At 40.8% G+C, this 21,261-nt stretch overlaps 1 protein-coding gene across 4 annotated transcripts; it reads left to right on the top strand.

Annotated features, from left to right (window-relative positions):
* The first annotated feature begins 2,582 nt into the window (after nt 1-2,582).
* Nucleotides 2,583-6,684, top strand: LOC115014135 (LIM domain transcription factor LMO4-B). 4 transcript variants are annotated; one of them, XM_029440798.1, is made up of 5 exons: nt 2,583-2,910; nt 3,664-3,900; nt 4,028-4,124; nt 4,421-4,579; nt 5,465-6,684. In XM_029440798.1, the coding sequence occupies exons 2-5, from the start codon at nt 3,686-3,688 to the stop codon at nt 5,471-5,473; spliced, it is 480 nt and encodes a 159-aa protein (XP_029296658.1). In that variant the 5' UTR covers nt 2,583-2,910; nt 3,664-3,685; the 3' UTR covers nt 5,474-6,684. The 4 variants fall into 4 exon arrangements, with proteins under 4 accessions (XP_029296658.1, XP_029296660.1, XP_029296661.1 ...); XM_029440800.1 differs by having other exon boundaries at nt 3,592-3,900; XM_029440801.1 differs by lacking the exon at nt 5,465-6,684 and having other exon boundaries at nt 4,028-4,195; nt 4,421-4,576.
* The last annotated feature ends 14,577 nt before the right edge of the window (nt 6,685-21,261 follow it).

Raw genomic sequence — 21,261 nt, 5'->3', positions numbered from 1 at the left:
CACAAAACCACAAATGCCAATCTCGAGGTTGTACTAGAGGAAAAGTTGTTGGATCACCAAAGTCACTGGCACTAATTATGTGGGAATCATGAGTTCCCTGCTGTTAGCATGGCTGAAAAGGCATATCTTAAAGCCCTGGGGGCAGTAGTACCACATGTTTGGTTGTGTGTTCCAACAAATAAAGTAGAGTGTGTTTGTGGATGGGAAGCCAGCAAGGGTTCTTGACCTTGTCACTGCACTAGTGACAAGATCTAGTTAGTCTAGACACAGTTGTGGCTGGAAACGCAGGGGGCGTAAACATCACAAACATCCTGTGTTTGTGATGTTGTTCAGTTGTTCAGGTGTTCAGTCATCTAACTGCTTCTGGCTTCTCTTCGTGTGCTCCCTGTCAGTTTAGGATGTGGTCTCTCTCTACTTAAACCACTTGCTGTCCTGTTGTAAAACTATTGTATATAGAATTTAAGAAATTACCATGACTACATGGTCTTGGCTAAAGAATGTAGATGAATGTGCTTTAACTATCTTTTTCATTATAATATTTCTAAAATATTGGCTTTATATTTCAAGTATGTATGGAGCTGTATTTTACACACTGTCTCTTTTGTAAAGTAATTTGTAGCTGTTGCTTTAAAAAGATGTTTAAAAGATAAAAAAAATTATTTCTATGACTACTGTACTACTGGCACTGCTGTTCCTACAACTACTAACACTCATAACTTCAGCTACTACTTAATCTATGTAATCCATTTAAAGGCCCGATGTGCAAGATTAGAAATGTATTGACTTTAGAGACTCCCAATGGTAGTGTAAAAACAGACACAGGAGCAGTGTCTCAGTGTCCCTGGGTGAAATCTGTAGCGACACTGCCAGTGACAGCATACATGAACTTTAAACAACCCATAGATTACACAGATTTTTATAGGATTGTTTTCTACAATTTGCCATTAAAATGCATGATAATTTATTAATTTTTCTAAATATGGAAAATTGTATAATCACATTGATTTATTGATTGCCTGTTTTCACTGGAAATGTTACTACAGTTCCCTGATGCTAGTGGAGTTGATGGTTGACATGAGTGTATGTAGAATCATAAGTGTTCACTGCCCTCCAGTGGTCACAACGGGCAACGGCAACACTAAAGTAATGCAGCGTAGCCTTTAACTGTAAAAATAACAAGCCATTTTATATATATATATTTATCGACAATATTATTGACAATATTTCCGTCAAATTCTTTTTACATTTCTGCAACACCAAATCTAAGAATTACATTTAAAATAACAGAATTGGAAGCATATTTTATATCAGGAAAATAAAGTTGATTGCTGATCCTTTGAGAGAAGCTTTACACAGTCAGTGTGAACTGTTCCTGCTCTGTTTTGTTTTCCACTTCATATCTAAACTCAAATATCAGGACGTACAGTACACACCTGCCACTGTCTGCTCCTTGCAATGTTATATGTATCTTATATCATTGTAAGATGCTGTCCTCTACTGGAACTTAACTGGAAGTACAGGACAGGGTGATGTAGCCTACTGACTAAGATCTACTGGCCTGCTGTAGTGTCCTTGAGCAACAATGAATTCCATCAACATCAGCTGTGCTTTTTTAAACTTTCTGGAGGAGGGTGGAGGGGATCAGACAGAAAATATCAAATATGTATGTCCTCATCATATTCCATACATTCTACTTTTGTCAATGTATGTGAGAATGGTTGCTAGATTACTTTACGTGGCCATATAATAAGATTTCAATGACAGTATCAAAAGAATGGATGGATGGAAGGAAGATATATTGGCTAGCAGACACACACCATTTCCATAAGCCCCATACACAGAATGGATAACCATAAAGTCTTCAAATGATACTGTTACTCCGTAACATTTCTTATCAAATAATTTACTGCCTTTTAAATGTCGTCTTAAAATCATAAATTGTATACACAACTTCTCAAAAAAAATACATTTTGTGAAAATAAAAAAAATACAATTAATCTTTTTCATTTGTTGGGGTTGTCACTAGTACCTGCCAACTACTAAACTGCCAACATTAAATGGAAACAGATAAACAACGAAAAATTGTGCATTCATGTTTCTCCCCTGGCACGCTACGATACATCCAACAAAACGCCTCCACAGAGTTAAAAAAAACTAAAAATAACATAAACCATAAAAAATGGAACAAACGAGAGGTAAATTACCCCATAAAGGTTCAGTGAGGTACAATCGAAGACAGTTGCGAATTGATTAATTAATTGTATTTGTACTAAAACTTTAATTTCTGGTTAATAAGCAATGTTTTTTATGTTCTCCTATAAAAGAGGAGGTATGATCTACACATCAATGTAAACTTAAAGAAAAACTATACCATAATGTTTTTATATCTGATTCACATGTCAATACCACTCACACACTCAGTGACATCCTATAAGGAATGAATGTGCATATTAATAAACCACTATAAACTCATAAATCATTTTGACTGCAGACACGCCCCCTGGTCTGCTATTGGCTGCTGCGCTCTTCATGTCGGTTACGTCCCCTCTTGGTAATTTAAATAGCCCCTTGCGCAATTTGATGAATAGAGTCGCTGTCAAAAGCGTTAGACCCAGATGAAGGAATGTTGATAGATGGACAGCTGAAGCAGAGAGGACAAGAAGAGAAGCTGCGTCATGTCTCCTCCTCACGGTTACATGTAGTTATTAATCTTCGGAGCCGGATGTCATTGAGAGTTTGCTCAACTATTACCGTCACTGTGCCGTCCCGGGCTTAATGCTGCTTTGCCTTTTTTCTGGAAAGCTATGGACATCAGAACATGTCAAGTCTAAGTGTTCCAACTGTAAGCGTGTCGAGGTTCTTGTGAATTCTCAAACTTCAACTCAGGAAGTAAGCCTTTGGCTCGGCAAGGTAACATGTCTCTTGTTTTTCCTCTTTTTCTCTCTGCGCGCGCATTTCTGAATACAGCTTTGCTTTACAGTAAGCTAGCATCTCCAGGTTGTAAACAGAATGTCAGTTATTATTTAGATGCTATATGAAATTAGAACTAGTAAATGCAGAATCAAATACTTTTAAAAGGCTTTTAGTAATAGTTTCATTACTGGCACTCTTCCAAAAGTCCCATTTGGTGTCTTTCCCCTTTTCCCCCTAACGTTACACATCAACAAATACTATTACTGGTGATATATCGTCGTTACAAAGATATAGTGAATACAATTATAATGTGTTTTACATTGAATGTGTTGCTTACTGTTTGCAAACAAGTATTGGTGAAAATATTTCCATAATTCTATCTTGTGTTGATCAATATGTTAGTGTCGAAGAGGTCAACCTGTTCCAGCTCTTAAAGTGAGCATGTTAACAATCAGCTGCAGTCATGCTGAAGCCCTGTGTGGGTTTGTCAGAGCAAGAGGAAATGGCTGATGTGTGTGTAGTTGTAAATACAAAAAGGGGTTAATTATAAGCTCTTGCTTGTAATTATTGCAAAGCAAATATGCTCCAATGGAAACGGAAATAAATATAGTTCAAACAAAAAGTTATTTCATAAATTATACAAGAAAAATCAATTTATGAGTTTTTATGTTTTCTTAGAAGGGTGCAGAAGTGAACATTGCTGGGTCTACCTGTCTCCGTTTCTAAACCTCTCTTCTGTGTGCCGAGGAGCCATTTGAGGGCCCACATCAGCATGGTGAACAGCCAAGCGTCAGGGGTACCGCCGGCCCCCAGGTCGTGTGCAGGATGCGGGGGGAAGATCGCAGACCGCTTCCTGCTCTTCTCCATGGAGCGCTACTGGCACACTCGTTGCCTCAAGTGCTCTTGCTGCCAAGTCCAGCTGGGAGACATTGGCACCATCTGCTACAGCAAAGGGGGCATGATTCTGTGTCGGAGCGACTACATCAGGTGAGAGGAAGGAAGAGGTGGCAGAGGAGAAGGGAGGAGGAGGAGGAGGAGGAGGAGGAGAGGAAGCTGCTGGTTTTAGATTTTGGAAGCTGTACAGACTGAGCAATCTGTGTTTTTGTGTGTGCAGACTGTTCGGGCACAGCGGGGCATGCAGCGCCTGCGGCCAGTCAATCCCAGCCAACGAGATGGTGATGAGGGCACAGGGAAATGTTTACCACCTCAAGGTAAATCCCCAGCTCTCACATCACCATGCGTTGTCTCCCGCTGCTTGTTTGACAGAAACATCTGGGACTTGGTGAGGAGTGACAGTGAGACAGAAATTAGCTTCTTTTTTATACCTCATGTACTCACTTAGTTGTTTTTAAAACAGATTAGACTGTGATGTTTCATATTTAAATTCCTATTTATCCATCCAGTTTCAGGTGGTTTTGCTCACAAAATTGTGTTTCAATGTGCTTTAGTGCCCTGGATTGGATCCATTTCCGTTTCTGACCCTTAGTTTTTTTCTGCTCCTCTGTAGTGTTTCAGCTGTGCCACCTGTAGAAACAGACTAATGCCTGGCGATCGCTTCCATTACATCAACGGTACAATCTTCTGTGAGCATGACAGACCCGGCGCCGTCTTGCTCAACAGCCACCTGCCTCCACTTCAGAGCAACTCTGTGCTGACAGACCAGAAGGTAAATAAAGGGCTTGTGACACTACAGAACCATCTGTATTTACTGCACAGCATAAATTTGCCTTACATGAATATCACTACGTGTAATGTGGATAATAGAATATGTTGATTCCCCCTGGGGATAAAGGCTGCCACAGCAGGCCATGTTATTAATATGAAGGAAATGAAGTAAAGTGGAGAATCCTCTGACACCATTCATTTTATTTTTTTAGCTCCACATTGACCAGCTGCGACAACATTAAATACTACTTAAATGTTAATGCATCAGTTCATATAATCCAACATTATAATATATATATAATAACATACTAGTGACAGGCACTGCATTATGAGCACTTTCACTTTTGATACTTTAAGTACATTTTGCTGTTAATACTTGTTTACTTTTACTTAAGGATCCTTTTGAAAGCATTTACTTTTAATGAGTCTTTTTATATATCGTGGTATTGCTTTTAAATGTGAATAGTTTTTCCATCACTGAAACATTGCACTCTGAATCTCGTTGTACTTTTTGTATAATGACAATAAAAGACTTAAACTTTAAAATGATCAAATATGATTAAAGAACTGTGATGCTATTTAGTCACTTCTATAAAACTTTTATAAGTTACAGATTTTACATTGCTATTTCCAAATGGTGCATTATTATAATCTAACAAAAGCTTTTATGTCATATAATGACATACAATATGACTCTCATTGTATGTCATGTTGTATTTATTTATTTTTTTGATCATTAATCCTTGAATAGGTATTATACAATGGATGTATTTTTATTTTTGTTTATGTGGGTGCATCTATAAAGTAAAAATACATCATCTGGGCCTTTTATTGACACGACCATTAAGGTGTGGCAGTGAGCCTGACTCTCTTGTCTTATCTGCAGGTATGCTGAGTGGCACAAGTGCTGCGTGTTGGCCTCGCCTTTCCTTCCGAGCTTCACTTCACTGCGGTGCACTATTTCTTCTCCTGCTACGTCGTTGTTGTTGTGGATTCTCATCACTGCCTTAGTTCTTCTCCCCGGGGAGGACGCTCCTGGTTCGTCACCATGTCAGAGACTATATACCGTATACAAAGTCACATTTATGTTGTGTTCAATGTTAAAGTGCATCATGCAAAGACTTTATGTGTGATTTGCACTTGCAAAAGGATTCTTCGGGGCTAAGAGAAAGGTGGAGGAAAACAATGAGGATGAAAGCCTGCGCCAACTGGAAGAGGGAATAAAAGACGCTTGAACGAACATTTGATGGACTGCTGTAAAATGACTGTCAAAGCTTTGTTTATGCCATGTGGCATTATTTCCCCTGAGCGCCAGTGTTTTTAATGAACTCTTGATCTCTCTCTTGTATATGTTAATCTGAGATCTTACACACTGAGGATTGAATATAAAATTGATGGGTGTCAGGCAAATATCCAGAGTATCTGAAAATGTTCAGTCAGGAAACCTTGAAATTAGTTTAAAAAAACTGCTTGTCAGTGAGATTCAAACCCACAGCAGAAACCTTTTTTAAATGAAAAACAGAAATATGACGTTGCTGTATGATTACTGGGTTTTCTTGCATAAACACCTGAAATTATTCTGTGAAGGTTTTTTTTTTTTCTTCTGTAGAGTTTTATTTCTTTATCAGATAACTGTTCAATGTGTGAAACACAAAGTGTGGCGTTAAAAACAAAAACCCTATTAAAATGATTTTGCTGTAACATGTCGAGAAGCGAGCTGAGGTAATTTTGAAGCCCCTTAGCGGCATTAGAGTGGCATTGTATTGCATGGTACCTAGCATGCTGGATGTGACTCTCTCACTCTCTGTAGCCCTGTATGGTGAAAACATGCCTGATTACCCAGAGGAATGGAATTAGGGGGCTTGAGCTCTGACCATTTACAGAAGCAATTAAACATGAGCCCTGTATCTGTGCTGCTGGAGCTCTTGGGAGGCTGAACTTGGGGCATATCCCGTGGCTGACTGGCTCTGTGGCTGCCTTCCTCTAATAAAGCCTAATCTGAAAGCAGGCTAATTAAAGGGGAGTGGCCCCCTCTACATCCAGGGCATTTGAAACAATTTGATGTATTTACTGTTTACCATGTTCCAATTAAAGCTCCAACACAGACTGGTTGTTTCCCATCGCAGCTCTTTGTTCTCCTCCACTCTGGATGGCTTCTGAAAATTATTTTCCTGAGATTCATCTAATTAGCTCTGACTCTTTGTGCATTTTTAATGCTATGTAAAAGCGTATAGCATACCTTCGGAGGTTGGGAGTTAATCTAAGTGTGGTAGCAGCGGTAGGAAGCAGAAGATATGATCTGCTCTACTTTCACACCTTGCCTGGGAGCATGGCAGCCATCAAACTCACACCTTAATGCGCTTAGCTATTTCAAAACGTCCCACTTGTCATGGTAGTTGCTGATACTGCATCAATTATTTATTCCACGTCTGATCAAGAAGCGTCACGCAAATTCATTAACGTATGCAAATGATCACAATTACAATTATCTTTCTATCGTGATGGTGAAGAACTAAAACCTCGGCACATTCCCGAATCCCACAGCACCACAAGTTACACTTTGCATTCAAACTAATCAAGCCTCATCTGCCTTTTCTTAATTAGCCGGAACGTTTTCAGATGCCAATTAGCAGGTCTCATGAAAAGGCTCTCTGCCATGAGGCGTTGTCTTTTATCAGAGCTTCTGCAGGTGTGTGGCTCACCATCTAGCCTGTGTCATAGGAAAGTGTTTATTCCTGCTAATTAATCATATTAACACATGCAGATGAGTGTAATTGCCCAAGCTTCTCCACCTCACATTGTGTGAAGACACAAGATGATGCCAGGATATTTTTAAGTGCTCCTGATGAAGAGGAAGAAGACCGCTGAAGCCTCCTGTGATATAGACATAAGATGGCTGCCGTCCTTTAGCCCTGTTCCCTTCTGATGCTGATCCGCTGGCCTGTCAGCCAGAAGCTCCTTGGAACGACTCTCTAGAAGGAGTGTTTGGAAGTGGACAATGTGCTGGCTTTAGCTTACACATCTCTGTGACGCTCTGCTTTGTGTTGCCAGATGTAAACTAAACTTTGAACACGGGCTCAGTTTCCACGATGGTTAATAACTTTAGTTTGTGGCAGATCGTGGTGGCAGTGTACAATTTACAGAGTAGTACTCTTCCATGTAGTACACTTCCATGTAGTACACTTCCATGTAGTACACTTCCGTGTAGTACACTTCCGTGTAGTACTCTTCCATGTAGTACTCTTCCATGTAGTACTCTTCCATGTAATACACTTCCATGTAGTACTCTTCCATGTAGTACACTTCCATGTAGTACACTTCCATGTAGTACTCTTCCATGTAGTACACTACCGTGTAGTACACTTCCGTGTAGTACTCTTCCATGTAGTACTCTTCCATGTAGTACACTTCCGTGTAGTACTCTTCCGTGTAGTACACTTCCGTGTAGTACACTTCCGTGTAGTACTCTTCCGTGTAGTACACTTCCATGTAGTACTCTTCCGTGTAGTACACTTCCGTGTAGTACTCTTCCATGTAGTACTCTTCCATGTAGTACACTTCCATGTAGTACTCTTCCGTGTAGTACACTTCCGTGTAGTACTCTTCCGTGTAGTACTCTTCCATGTAGTACACTTCCGTGTAGTACTCTTCCGTGTAGTACACTTCCGTGTAGTACACTTCCGTGTAGTACTCTTCCATGTAGTACTCTTCCATGTAGTACACTTCCGTGTAGTACTCTTCCGTGTAGTACACTTCCGTGTAGTACACTACCGTGTAGTACACTTCCGTGTAGTACTCTTCCGTGTAGTACACTTCCATGTAGTACACTTCCGTGTAGTACTCTTCCATGTAGTACACTTCCATGTAGTACACTTCCATGTAGTACACTTCCATGTAGTACTCTTCCATGTACACTTCCATGTAGTACAATTCCATATAGTACACTTCCATGTAGTACTCTTCCATGTACACTTCCATGTAGTACACTTCCATGTAGTACACTTCCATGCAGTACTCTTCCATGTAGTACTCTTTCATGTAGTACACTTCCATGTAGTACTCTTCCATGTAGTACTCTTCCATGTAGTACTCTTTCATGTAGTACTCTTCCATGTAATACACTTCCATGTAGTACTCTTCCATGTAGTACACTTCCATGTAGTACACTTCCATGTAGTACACTATTTATATAAAATTCCATCCATCTAGACTGTAGTAGTGCGGAGGCATAAATCTAGACACAGATAACACAGATCTGCATATCGACATGGGTAAGTGAGTTTAGTTTAACTGATCTTTTAAGTGACGTTTTCCCTTCTCAGAGATGTGCAGGCAGCACCATCATGGATTTGTCTTGGTTGTGTATCGTGTTGATGAAGTTGGACTTTGTGTTTGTTAAGCTATGATGCCTAATATTACTCATGCTCTATATATACATTCATCCAAACAAACTGGAAATGTAAAGTACATTGCTTCCTGTCTGAGGATTTTACCAAGAAAAGACTTGCACTGTGTGGTTAGAACAGCAATGTGAAAGTAGTGTAATCGTTACACCCATCATTAAATATTGAATATAAAAACACATCATTCATTTGAGCCAAAACGTCATAACTTAACTTGGATCCAACAGTATTAACATGGACGTCATAGTGTTTAAATAGATTAGGGAATCTACATTGGCTTACTGAAAAAGCAGGCCGATGAGCCGACAATGAAGGATGCCAGAGAGGTAGTGTGTGCTGGAGATGAATGCTGATAGACAGGTCTTGTCCACCCTCAGGCATTGAGCTCAACGTAAGTATGTTTGCTGTAAAACCGCCATCTGGTTTTCACCATTTTCAAAATTCAAGCATGTAAATGCAAAGGTATTGTGTTGAAATATGTCTACGACATTTAGCTGTGCTGACAATCCTTCTGAAAGCTGCTCGGGCTGCCAAAGCTATTTATGGTATCTCCGATCCCTGAGCACCAGATGACTGTTGAGAGCTACAACAACTACCAACACGCAGCTAATTTGTCATAACCATGGTGTGTTAATGTTCTGAAGAGTCCTGAATCCTCTTTGAATTCACTGAGGTCTCCGGTGCTGCACTGCGTACCCCGCATCGTATGTGAGTGAAACATGAGACACTGCTGGAACATGTAGGAAGTGAGGCATGTTGCAGCCATAACTCACTGCCTACAGCATGGGAGTAGAGAGGAGCATAATGACAAAGAGAGCGACTTTACAACTCTGAACCTCATACAGGAATGTCAGGGAGGGGAGAGGGAGAAAAGTTCTCCTGGCCAATCGGAACGCTTTGAATAATTAAAGTGATCGGCTTAATTAGCTCAATTACGTTAATTTGACCACGGAACACGGCCATATGGTGAAAGGAAACAAAAGAGGGGGGAACTAATTAAAAGTAAAATAATGAGGATTTTAATTAACTGGCTCCCCAGACAGCAGAGCGCAGGGATCAGGAGCCTGCTACCATAATTAAAGTGCTGTAACGCTGGCAACATCTCTCCTCTCTTTCTTATATCTGTGAGGGCTCTATCCATCTAATTAAATCTGTAAATAAATTAGCAACATTGAGGGTTCCTGCTTGACTTAACACCGCCTGCAATCCACCCCCCACCTTCCCAATAACACGCTCACCTTACTTTCAGCACACTGCGCCACCCATATGTAGGCAAAGGTTGAGCTAAGGTCTGTCATTAACAGAGGGATGTGGTTAGAGTGTGTGTGTGTGTGTGTGTGTGTGTGTGTGTGTGTGTGTGTGTGTGTGTGTGTGTGTGTTTCACTCTATCATGTTTGTGCAGGCTGATGCTTGTGTTTGCTCCCTTTCATAACCCCGGATTCTGTTTTGATTCTCTATCTGCCGGGAACACTGGCTGACACAGATCAGAGGAGGCCAAAGCGGAGGTGACAGCAGCATCACCTCCATGTGTTCCCCATGTTCAGGCTGCTACCAGCTGCCATGCGTGTTCAATAGGTACCATCTGGGCATCCCTTCTACATTTTAGCTCAGTGTCTTACTGCGATCCTTCGGCCACATCTCTCCTGTGCTCGCAGCTCAACCTGCCTGCCCCTGGCCTTTTTCTTTCTCCTCTGGACACACACTACAGTCAGCCTGTGCAAGCAGCAGCTTTTTCATTAAAATGCATTCAGATTGACAAGAGACTTATTTGCATATTAAATTAACAAGCACTTAAGAGTTCTGAGCGAACTGTTACACTGCCAGCTCCGAGTAAATGAGGAGCGAGCGAGCGTTCGACTGTCATTACCCACGGCTGTCACCGCTGGACACGGTTGAGGAATGGTGTATTCAGAGATAGAGAGACACACAGAGACAGATAAATGTGACGGAGTCAACAAATGCATCACCTCCACTGTCCCAACTATGGTTAAATGATGCATCGGTTGGATGATAATAAGGCTGATACTGGTTTTTCATTAGAATCAGTCAGTGTCCATGTGATGGAGTTATTATAGGATTGATCAGTGCTGCAATGGTATTCTTTGGATAGACCTGAAAATGATAATAATGAGACATTTCACATTTCAAACTCCACACTTGGATGGATGAGTATATTCTATTAGTAGCAGTGAGAGTCATGGTAGTTCTAATTCTAAACATCCGAGCCCTGATATACAAATATCATTTTGAATTTTACTGTAAAAGAGATTTGCAATTAGATAAGACTAAAGCTTCAAGCACAGTTTCAAGTAAACTAAACCTGGTGTTACACACTGTAAAACCATTCATTTCTGTGTGCTTTGAAATATGAATTACTGTTATATTGTTACTTTACCTTTATACACTTTTACCTACTGTTTTGTTTTATTTTATTTTATATTTCTGCACTATTTTATGTCTTTGAATGTCTTTTTATTTACTTTCGTGATTGTCTTTTGATACATATTTAGAAATTAGCATTATTGCAGGGAGCCTGCTTCTCTGTAATTGTTGTGCATATGACAATATATAACTAGAAAATTTAAACTTTCTGGAGTTGTGTAATAAGTAAAACTCAGATCTGCATTAATTGTTGTCAACATTACTTAATCATTGCATGACAATGCATTGCAGACCTTTCAAATCAATCTGAGATTAAACTGCATCATCACATCATAATAACGGTATCATTGACAAAGATTAAGTTAGTCTTGATCTTCACTTTAAGAGTCTAACTGATACTTATTGATTCTTATACCACATGAAGTGAGTGGAAACCAATGGAGAACTTGTAGTTAAGGAGATACAACTTGCAAACACACTGGTATGGTCCTTCAAAGAGCTGCAAGAAATACTCTCAATCCAAACTCTATAGTATACAGTATCTAAATATTTTTCAGATGCTGAACTCAAACAAAAACGTCCTTTTGGAGCCTTTAATGCAGTGCTGGGTTGTGGTGTGTAGAGGGTCATACTTAATATGGGCTCCACTTATCAGCCATCAACAGCATAATTAATATATATGTTCTTTTTTTTACCTGTCTTCAAAAAACATGTCTGTCAATGTTTAATCCTGGCACATTAAAAAGGTTAATGTGTGGCTGTGACGATGATGTTCCCAGCAGTGTCTTGTGTTAGTTGAGACTCAGGGGTGATGTATCAAAACTAACCTTAGCAGGCTGTGGAGAAACCTGAGGGAGGGCTTCTTACCACGGAGCCTCAGACAGCAGCAGGCTGTTTGCAAAGTGATTGAAGAACCAGTTTACACCCTTTTCCCTGAAGTGTTCTGCGGATAGAAAAAGCACACCAACATCAGCATCCAGACTGCAAAGCATGATGATGACAGATTTGTTTTGTCCACCGACAGTTTGGACAGGAGTTGAGTTTAACTTGGGAAAGATGGTTTTGGTTTTGGTTGCACCGGTTTTGTGAGTTTTCTCAAAACGAAGCAAATGAATACTGAAGTAAAGCAAACCATTGTCACTTAATTAGAAAAGAAATCTCACAACAACTTGGTTTACGATGGAAACAAGCACTTAATAGAGCAGGCCTCCTCAGCAGGGCAGCAGCTCTGTGTGAGGAGCTGCCAAACATCTTCACTCACTTCCTCCTAATCATTTCAGAAACTTTTACAAACTTGCGTTTACTTTGTGTTTGATTGATTACTATCCTCTTTATGATTGTCATTCTATTATGTGTTCCTTTTATTACTGGTCTCTGTGATTTATAATCTGTTTGTTTTATCACTGCAGTTGTATCACTTTTTCATTTTGGTTTATTGCTTTTACTCTTATGGCACTTTGTAACTTTGTCTTAAAACATGCTTCATAAATACAGACATTTTCTGTCTGATGTGGTAAAATACTGAACCTATAAACCATATTTCCACTGTAATGTGTTGCATTTCACTGCATAGTGATGGTTTGAATTGTATTTGTTGTTGTAATGAAAGTTATTTCTTCTCTCTTAAAGAAAGCACACGTCCATCTCAATGAGCCAGTTGAGAAACCAAACCTTCATTATGAGTTGGGAACAATCAAGGAAAAAAGTCTTGTTAACAATTCTCATTCATCCGTTATCTTCAGGAGGAAGGAGACAGGAAGTACACTGGTTTTTTTCAGACTGACGTAATCTGGACTGATACTTAGATTTTGCAAAGCATGCTTGTAAACATGCCATGAGAAGCATCCACTGACATCCCAGAGGTGTGTGCTCCATTTAGGGCACTCGGGACATTCCAATTCTGAAATGACATATTTTAATGAAAAATCGTTTCTGTTATTGTTTACTGTTGTCTATGTGTATACATTTCAGTTTTTACTCTCGAATAAGTCATACATGAACGTAAACGTGCAAAGACAAATGAAAATGTGCTTTTCTCCTGCCCGACACTGATATGTGGGTAATTTCATTAATTATGTTTTACTCCCAAGAAATGTAACCAGATTTTCCATCCATGGACAATGTTGATGAAAAATAATCTTGGGTGGGTTGACTAAATGGTATGGTTTGTGTGGACGTGCTTTTCTAAATTCATATTCTTTTCTAGCTAATAATGATGTTTTTGAACCAACCTGACAACACTGCAGTAGCTGAGGGCCTCAGGACAAGGCTGGTCAGGCCAGCTAGTAGCAACGATGGCTAATATAGATGAACAATGCGACGCAAGATTACTGTTAAATGATCCTATACGTGAACAATAAAGAACCCTAAAGATATAATGTTATTGTCTACCGGCGGTCCCCGGAGACCTCCTTGTTGACGACACCGCTACCTTTCCCAGGCAATGGCAGCACGCAGAGCTTCAGCGAGCCAGGTACGAGAGCACACGGGCAGGTTTTTAATCTGACACATCACCGAGTATGATAATAGTATTCAAAACACAAGATTCACTCTTGTAAAATGAGAAATACTTTAAAACTAATGTTAAAAAATTCCAAAACAGCCAAAATACACAGCTACATATAGGGCTGTATCCCCACCTGGTGGAAAAGTCAAGCCAAACTAATAGATGTTTTTGTTTGTGGAGGTAGCGACGCAAAACCCAAAGTTCTCTGATAGGTCTAACCAGTGATAGCGTTTTGGGTTCTCCTACTAAAAAGATAAACAGAACTAACATCTTGCTAATGTTACATATTTTATTTTATTTTAATGCAGCTGTGTAAATCATGATTAACAGTCACATCAATATACACCCTGATAACATCGCAGGAAGGTTCTAGTGGTGGATCTACAAAAAGTCTGACTTTGACACATGAGAGTGCTGTGAGCTTCCCATTTCCTGTCAACTTTAGTTTATTGTAACCATGCCCACGACTGTTCCATAACTCAAGCCAAATCAACCCCATTGGAGTCAGATATCTCAAAACCTGGACAACTGAAAGCAAAACATCTCCATGTTGTACCACCAGTCAGTGACACAATATTATTTATTTTGTAATTTGCGTAAAATTGACCTTTAAATCTACTGGAACATTCTGTCCAGAAACAAAAGTATAGGTGTTGAACAGCTCATATATCAGTGCAAGCCTGATAGAAACGCTAAGTGTAATTCCCGTAGAGACATTTCCCTGGCTCCTCTCAGTCCTCCTGTGTAATTTGAATCTTGTTTCTTCCAGGCAGAGTCACTGCCTAGCAGGGCCGCCGAACATCACCTTCATCATTAGAGGAGGAACTGCCAAACTGTTGTCAGATGAGCGTCTGGGGATTGAGCTCCCCTGTTTGTCTTGAGACCGTTTTTACGATAGGAGAGCTGGGAAAGGCCAGGCCCTCATCAACCCCCCACTCCACCAAACCAGGTGGAACACACGTGCGTTCATTAGCGCCCTTTAATGAGGAGCAGATGCAACAATGCCGCCTCTCACTCTCTCACTCTCACACACAAAGAGCTGTGCATAAAGACACACACACGCATATTCTGAAAATACAGACACTCCTGATAATGCTATGGAAGGTCATGGAAGCAGAGATAACGTGTATTTATATTCATGCACACACACAAAATCACACATACACACACACACACACACACACACACACACGCACTCACACGCACACACATACACACACACACACACACACATACACACACACACGCACACACACACACGCACACACACACACACACACACACACACACACGAACACACACACACTGGGAGACTTTTACACAGACAGACTTTCTTACATTAAGAGAAATGGATTCTCACACATGAAAATCCATACTAAAAGTGTGTGTGCATGTACTACACTGGCCACCTCCCATACATTGGCCCATTCATTCAGTCCTATGGGGGGGTCTTTCACAGCTCAGACGTGTGGGCCTCATTTGTCCAATTTAGATGAATGACTGAGATCATATATCATTCCCTTTATGTCAGACTATTTTTATCTTTGAGGAAGTCGATGCAAGCGAGCTGCAGGAGCCAGAAAAATGCCCCATCTGTGGATCTGGGTTGGGCTTTACTGGTGTGAGAGGCTGAACTTCTCATCATAACAACATAAGCAGATGGGGGGCATATACAGATCGGCTGTTCTTGCTACCACTTTATGTTAGAGCAGCCTCTTTAAATCGAGGGGTAAATTCATGTAATCTCTAAATTCTGGAAAAGTCTGTGTTTCAAAACCCAATCAACCATATGTATATTGGATGAAAAAGCAAAGTAGTAGCATTATGTTAATCTGATTATTAGACATAGTTCACCAAACTTTTAAAGAAACAGTTTCAGATGTATTTGATCTCTTTCTCAGAGAGCATGAGAAGGTTCATATGAATCTCATGTGTTTTTAAACTTGAGTAGGCTTGTTCCCAGTACATTTAATTTTGCTACAATCAATGTACTTCTTCAAATGGGCATTTGGAAATGGAAACTAGGCTATTTGAAGAACAATGTATAGCCTAACACATGTTTATACAGACACATAATACATTAAAACAGGTAACTGTACCGGTATATCAAATAATTAATTAATTACTGTAACATTTAAAAAACAAAGCATAGGATTCTTTAACTCTCTTATTGACGTATCATGAGCCTTTATACTACAACAGCATAATAGAATACAAAATAATATATCTTATGGTTTTGGTGTGCTACCCCTTGCCACCCCTATGAAAACATTGGGGGTGGCACTGGCTTTGAGCTAAATGCTAATGTCAGCTAACATGCTCCCAATCGCAATGCTAACATTTTTTACCATGTTGACTATTTTAATTTAGCGCATTAGCATGCTAACAATAGCTTATTAGCACAGTGAAAACAGTACAGCTGAGGCTGATTGGAATGTCATTAGTTCTGCAGGTATTTGGTCATAAACCAAAGTATTGACATCTACAACCTAAAATGTTGACGTAACGATAGTGCTAGATGAAAAGTCAGAGGACCAATGTGTACCACATTTCATGACAGTATTGGTTAACAGGCGCAGTGTTGTTGTGAATTGTTTACTTCTAATGGCACAATCTTTCCTTCCTACAACAGTGATAAAATCCCATTTGTTATATTTAGATATTGTCTCTCTCCAATGAAAACCTTCAATCCCAAAGTTTCAGTGGCAGTTATCTCATATAAACAAACTTGCTAATGCAGTTACCACACTGTTACACACACACACCTTCTCTAAACACATCTGTTTTCTAAACTAGTTGGTTGTTTTGTCTAGAATTCCATGCCACGTTTTCCAACCCTGACTGCATTCTACCAGAGGGCCAGGCTTTAAAGCCACAATCCCCTTATTGCCCATTAAAGTTAACTCACAACATCCAAGCCTTGTTCCCTAATTGAGGCCTCTGAACTGGGGGAGCAGGTGGGGTTTAGACTGCCACGTTAGACTCAGCACCCCCTGAGCTAAGCTGAAGCATCAGCACAATGTAGCCTCGTAGGAAAACTAATATATGAGATGAACACATTACAAACGTTAATACATGCAGGACCAGTATTAAGAGACTCTTAAGTGACATCAAGATAAATAATTTGTATTAAGAGACTTAGTCCCTACCAGTCAATATCATTGTTCAAGCAAGTATGTTCAAAGATTAGTACTTCTTCTGCACACAGACAGGGAAGTAAGGGAACGAAGTGGAAAATGTCTCAATACCTACGTATATGTGTTATTAAAGAACAAGAATCCTTGTTGCTGCAGAATCTTTGACAGCGTCTTGCAAGTTTCTGAGCTGCTGCACAAATAACAACAGCTAACGTCTGTACAAAAGGTCGTACTGCAGGCTGTAATCTAAAGTGTTACCCAAATGTGTGTTTACATTTATTTGCATGAACTCAGGTCTTTCCATTGACTTTGTATTCAATTGTGCCACCTTTAAAATTTAGAAGGATTTTGTTGTATGAACACAATTTCATATAGTTCATTTTAATTTGTGTACAATCAACACATACCTTATATAAGACACAAGTTATCCACAAACACTGCAACAGGCATACTCCCCTTTATAAAATAAAGGGATATAACTTAAATGTCCTTTTGTTGACAAGTAAGACCCCATTCTTTAGATTGTACATTTGATGCAAGACTTAACTTAACATTCAACCATCTATACAGTTCTGAAGAGCCAAGAGCAAGCAGATCAGAAGAGGTGCAGCTGAATGTCAGTCTGTGGTTTGTGTGTGTGTGTGTGTGTGTGTGTGTGTGTGTGTGTGTGTGTGTGTGTGTGTGTGTGTGTGTGTGTGTGTGTGTGTGTGTGTGTGTGTCTGAGAGGTTTGGCATTTCAGATAGAGATATCATTGAAAAACAGGGTGAGACGCATACAGCCCTGATTCAGAAACCCTGAGAGTGATAGAATGGTTTTCTTCAGTCATGCAGGGCCCTGCTGCCAGACAACGTTGGGCGAGATGGTGGGATGCAGGCTAGGAGTTCAAGTCTCCGTGGCTCTGCTGGGCGTCTGCTCCTTAGTTCCCGGCTTGATAAGCAGCATTGCTTCTGTCCTCCTCGGTATATCCTCCCCCTGTTGGAAATGCCAGCGCAGGGCTGAGGGCAGAGTTCACCCAGCGCTGCCTCACCTTGATGAACCATGGGTCATCTATACTTCTTATCAGCACCCACACACCTGCGCAGCTACTACAATAGGAGGCCATAGATGTGTGTCTGTCTGCTGGTAGTTGGGGGGAAGACAAACAGTTGCTCGAACAGAGGAAAGACAAAGTGGCCTCTTACTGGGTTTTTGAACTCTTGGTTGTGAGAAGGAGTTCATCTTTCCACACAAAAAAAAGCCTGACAGTTTGAGGTTTGTCAACTCAGTGTGCCTCTGACTGTATCTGCGGTTGAACTGAGCTTTCTATTCACTATGCAGAATAGCAAAGGTGCTGCTTGATAAGAGATCAGGTCAACAGCCCCCCACAAATCTCTGGTCCCAACTTTTGCTCTGTTTGCTTATTCTGCTGGTCGTGACTTCAGAAATTGGAGGGAGTGAAGCCGAGCACCATTTCTGGGCTGGTTGGTGAACGCTATGATGGATCTTTATAATAAAACAAGCATGTAGTTGTTGTTTCTGTCTGTTAGGCCTGTAAGACTTATGCTGTAATGGTCTGTGCAACCACTCTGCTGCCTCAAGGACGTTAAGTTGATCTATTTTGGATTTAGGTGGGCTGCTAAATGCTTCTTTGCATATTATGTGTGTACATGCACACACAAGCATGGTTTTGAGTGTATCCATGGCTACGCACTCTTGTGTGTGTTTGTATAATTGCGTAAGCCAATGAGGAACTGATAAGCCTTGTGGAGCCAGACGGCAGACACTTAAAGATGTCTGCATTGATAATGAGAGTTTAGTAAACCCAACCCTTCCTCCAAACACACACACACGAAACCCTCCCTGTATCATTTTTAACCTGAGCTCCTATGGTGAACTGTATACACAGTTGAATGTGTCTGAATAAAATCGATCTCATCGTTGCTAATGTTGTCAGAACGCCATTTGTTGTCATAACCATCTGAGCATAGTGCGGCTGCATTTTTGTGCTCCAACAATGGCAGCTGAAGAGGAAACTTCAAGTTGAATGTAACTCGCCATATTGGGAGAGGAAATCTAAACATGTAAATGCCGGAAGAGCCTTTACTCTGGTTGTAGGAGATCAAAGCATGGGATAGGCAATGTTGAAGTGGGCTTATCTAATAACTGTGGCAGGGGGTCAGCAAGCTTAAAACAGTTATGATCTCAGTGCTCATTGAAAAGAATCATCCATGTGCACATTCTGTGCGACTGAGGTCTTGAAAGAAACTGGCTGCAGAAAATAGGTTAAAAGCTAATTGATTGCAAGTTGTCAGAGTGCATGAATAGTGTCCCTGCCTATGCAAGTGAACATACTCTGTGAACAAGTGCCTGTGAGAGTGCATGTGCCACGTCCCTCACCCCCATCCCTCCTGTCTGTGTTTTTGAACTTGGAGATGAAGCCATCTGCACTGCTCTCTGGAGACACTGCTCCCTCGTCTCCTCGTCTCTCCTCCATTTTCTGCTCCCTCTGTAATGGGAAAATTGCTCTGTCTTTCCGCTCTAGTTGGGATTGGCAGCGTTGATAAGCATTGGGACAATTAGAGGCAGAAGTTTTCATTGAGAGGCTTTCAAAAAACAATGTGCTGTCATTGGTGGCTGATACCCCTCGGGACCTACCAATGCGCTGAACATGACTCCCTCCTCAGTGAGAGGACACCCCTGCTTAGAGGTAAAGTCCAGTGTTTGGGTGCAGCAATAATCTTCTTTTCTTGTAATTGCATTGATCTTAACAACGTTCATCCTCAGTATATACGTGTGCAGCAGCTGGTTTTATTCCTTTTTGTTCCTTTTTGTGTAGTTCTCTTGTGACACTGGTTGCACACAAATAAGACAACAGAAAGCTTTTTTATATAAGTCTTGGCTTTGTTTGGATGTGTATGATGTCATTATCTCAGCAGGTTTCTACCAACAGAGCTTTACCTTACTTTCTCCTTCTCCCAAAGATGGCGATGATTTAGGGAAATATCTTGCTGTGCTGCAGTCCCTCAACTAATTACTGCTAAAAGGTCTGATGACTCTGTGGTAGGCAGGCAGTGAGAGGCTGGAGCTTGTAGGCAGGCAGAAATATGAAGGTGTGGAAGGGACTGGGGGCATTGTTTATGAGTTAAGTGAAGTGGACCATCACAGAGGGAGTCAAGCAAAGGCCAAATAAGTGATGGAGGGAACGATTAGAGGAGAGTGTGAGGGGGGATGAAAGTGGGGGGAGGCAAGAGCAACATTCCTGCATAGGACTTGATCCCCCTTTCAGTAACAGGACACTCTTGTCTCTGCAGTTGGGAGAAAAGCCCAGAAGAAGTTAGAAGCAGCCCCGCTACATCTTCTTTTGTGTTTTCCTGTTCAGTCTGGAAGAGCTGAATTATGACATTTGCTACAAGTGTGTGCAGTTTTCAATCCGTTCTGAGCCAGATTCAGTCGAACAGCACAGGACGGATAATCGTTCCCGGAGCTATTCTTTATGGTCAGCCTCTCTCCCAATTCTCAGGACCAGGTCTCCAATTTCCTCATGCATCTGGGGTCAAACAGGCATCAAAACCCCAACTTAGTAGCCGCCAGGTTTTTCTTGAGCTCAGATAAAAGCTGTAATAATAACAACGCTAGGTGAGTCAGTGGCGCTACATTCACAGCGCACTGCTAATTGGCCATAAATGAGCCCATCTGGTTTGATTTGCTGTTCGTGAGGCAGCAGGGTAGCAACTCCCTCTAAGCTCCCCTAGCTGCCTGCTCAGCCCACGGCCCCACTAACACCCGAGACCACCTAAGCTGAACTCATAACTTGAAACCTAAACTACCCCTCTCTACACCAACACATAAAAAGCTGTAGGTGCGGCTTATTCCAAAGCCTTCCTTTAATGGCTGCATTATGGATAAATCCTTGGTTAAGGCCTTCATTTGAGAAGTTGTATGCAACATTCATGCCTGAGATTAGGAAAATGAAATATTGACACGTACAGTAGTGTCTTGGGTGAAAGTCCTGCGTTTGTTTCACCCTTAAATCCTCCACTCCCACCTGCCCAAAGTGGACTTTCTCGCTCTATATAAACGTCTGTTGCTCTGACTGTCTTATAATGTGTCTCTTACAGACGCTAAAGTGTGCCTTGGCAAGTCAGTTTTAGCATTCATTTGGAGTTGTGTATATGTCTGCCTGTAATATGATGAAGTTCAATATTCACTCTCATTTTATCTCTGAATTGATCTCCACTAAACTCCTCTTTGTTCAGAAGCTAGTCGCTAACTTTG

The sequence above is a fragment of the Cottoperca gobio genome, chromosome 9 (genome assembly GCF_900634415.1).
Source record: "Cottoperca gobio chromosome 9, fCotGob3.1, whole genome shotgun sequence".
Classification (NCBI taxonomy): domain Eukaryota; kingdom Metazoa; phylum Chordata; class Actinopteri; order Perciformes; family Bovichtidae; genus Cottoperca; species Cottoperca gobio.
The sequence above is the reverse complement of the archived record's forward strand: the minus strand, read 5'-3'. Positions and strand labels throughout refer to the sequence as shown.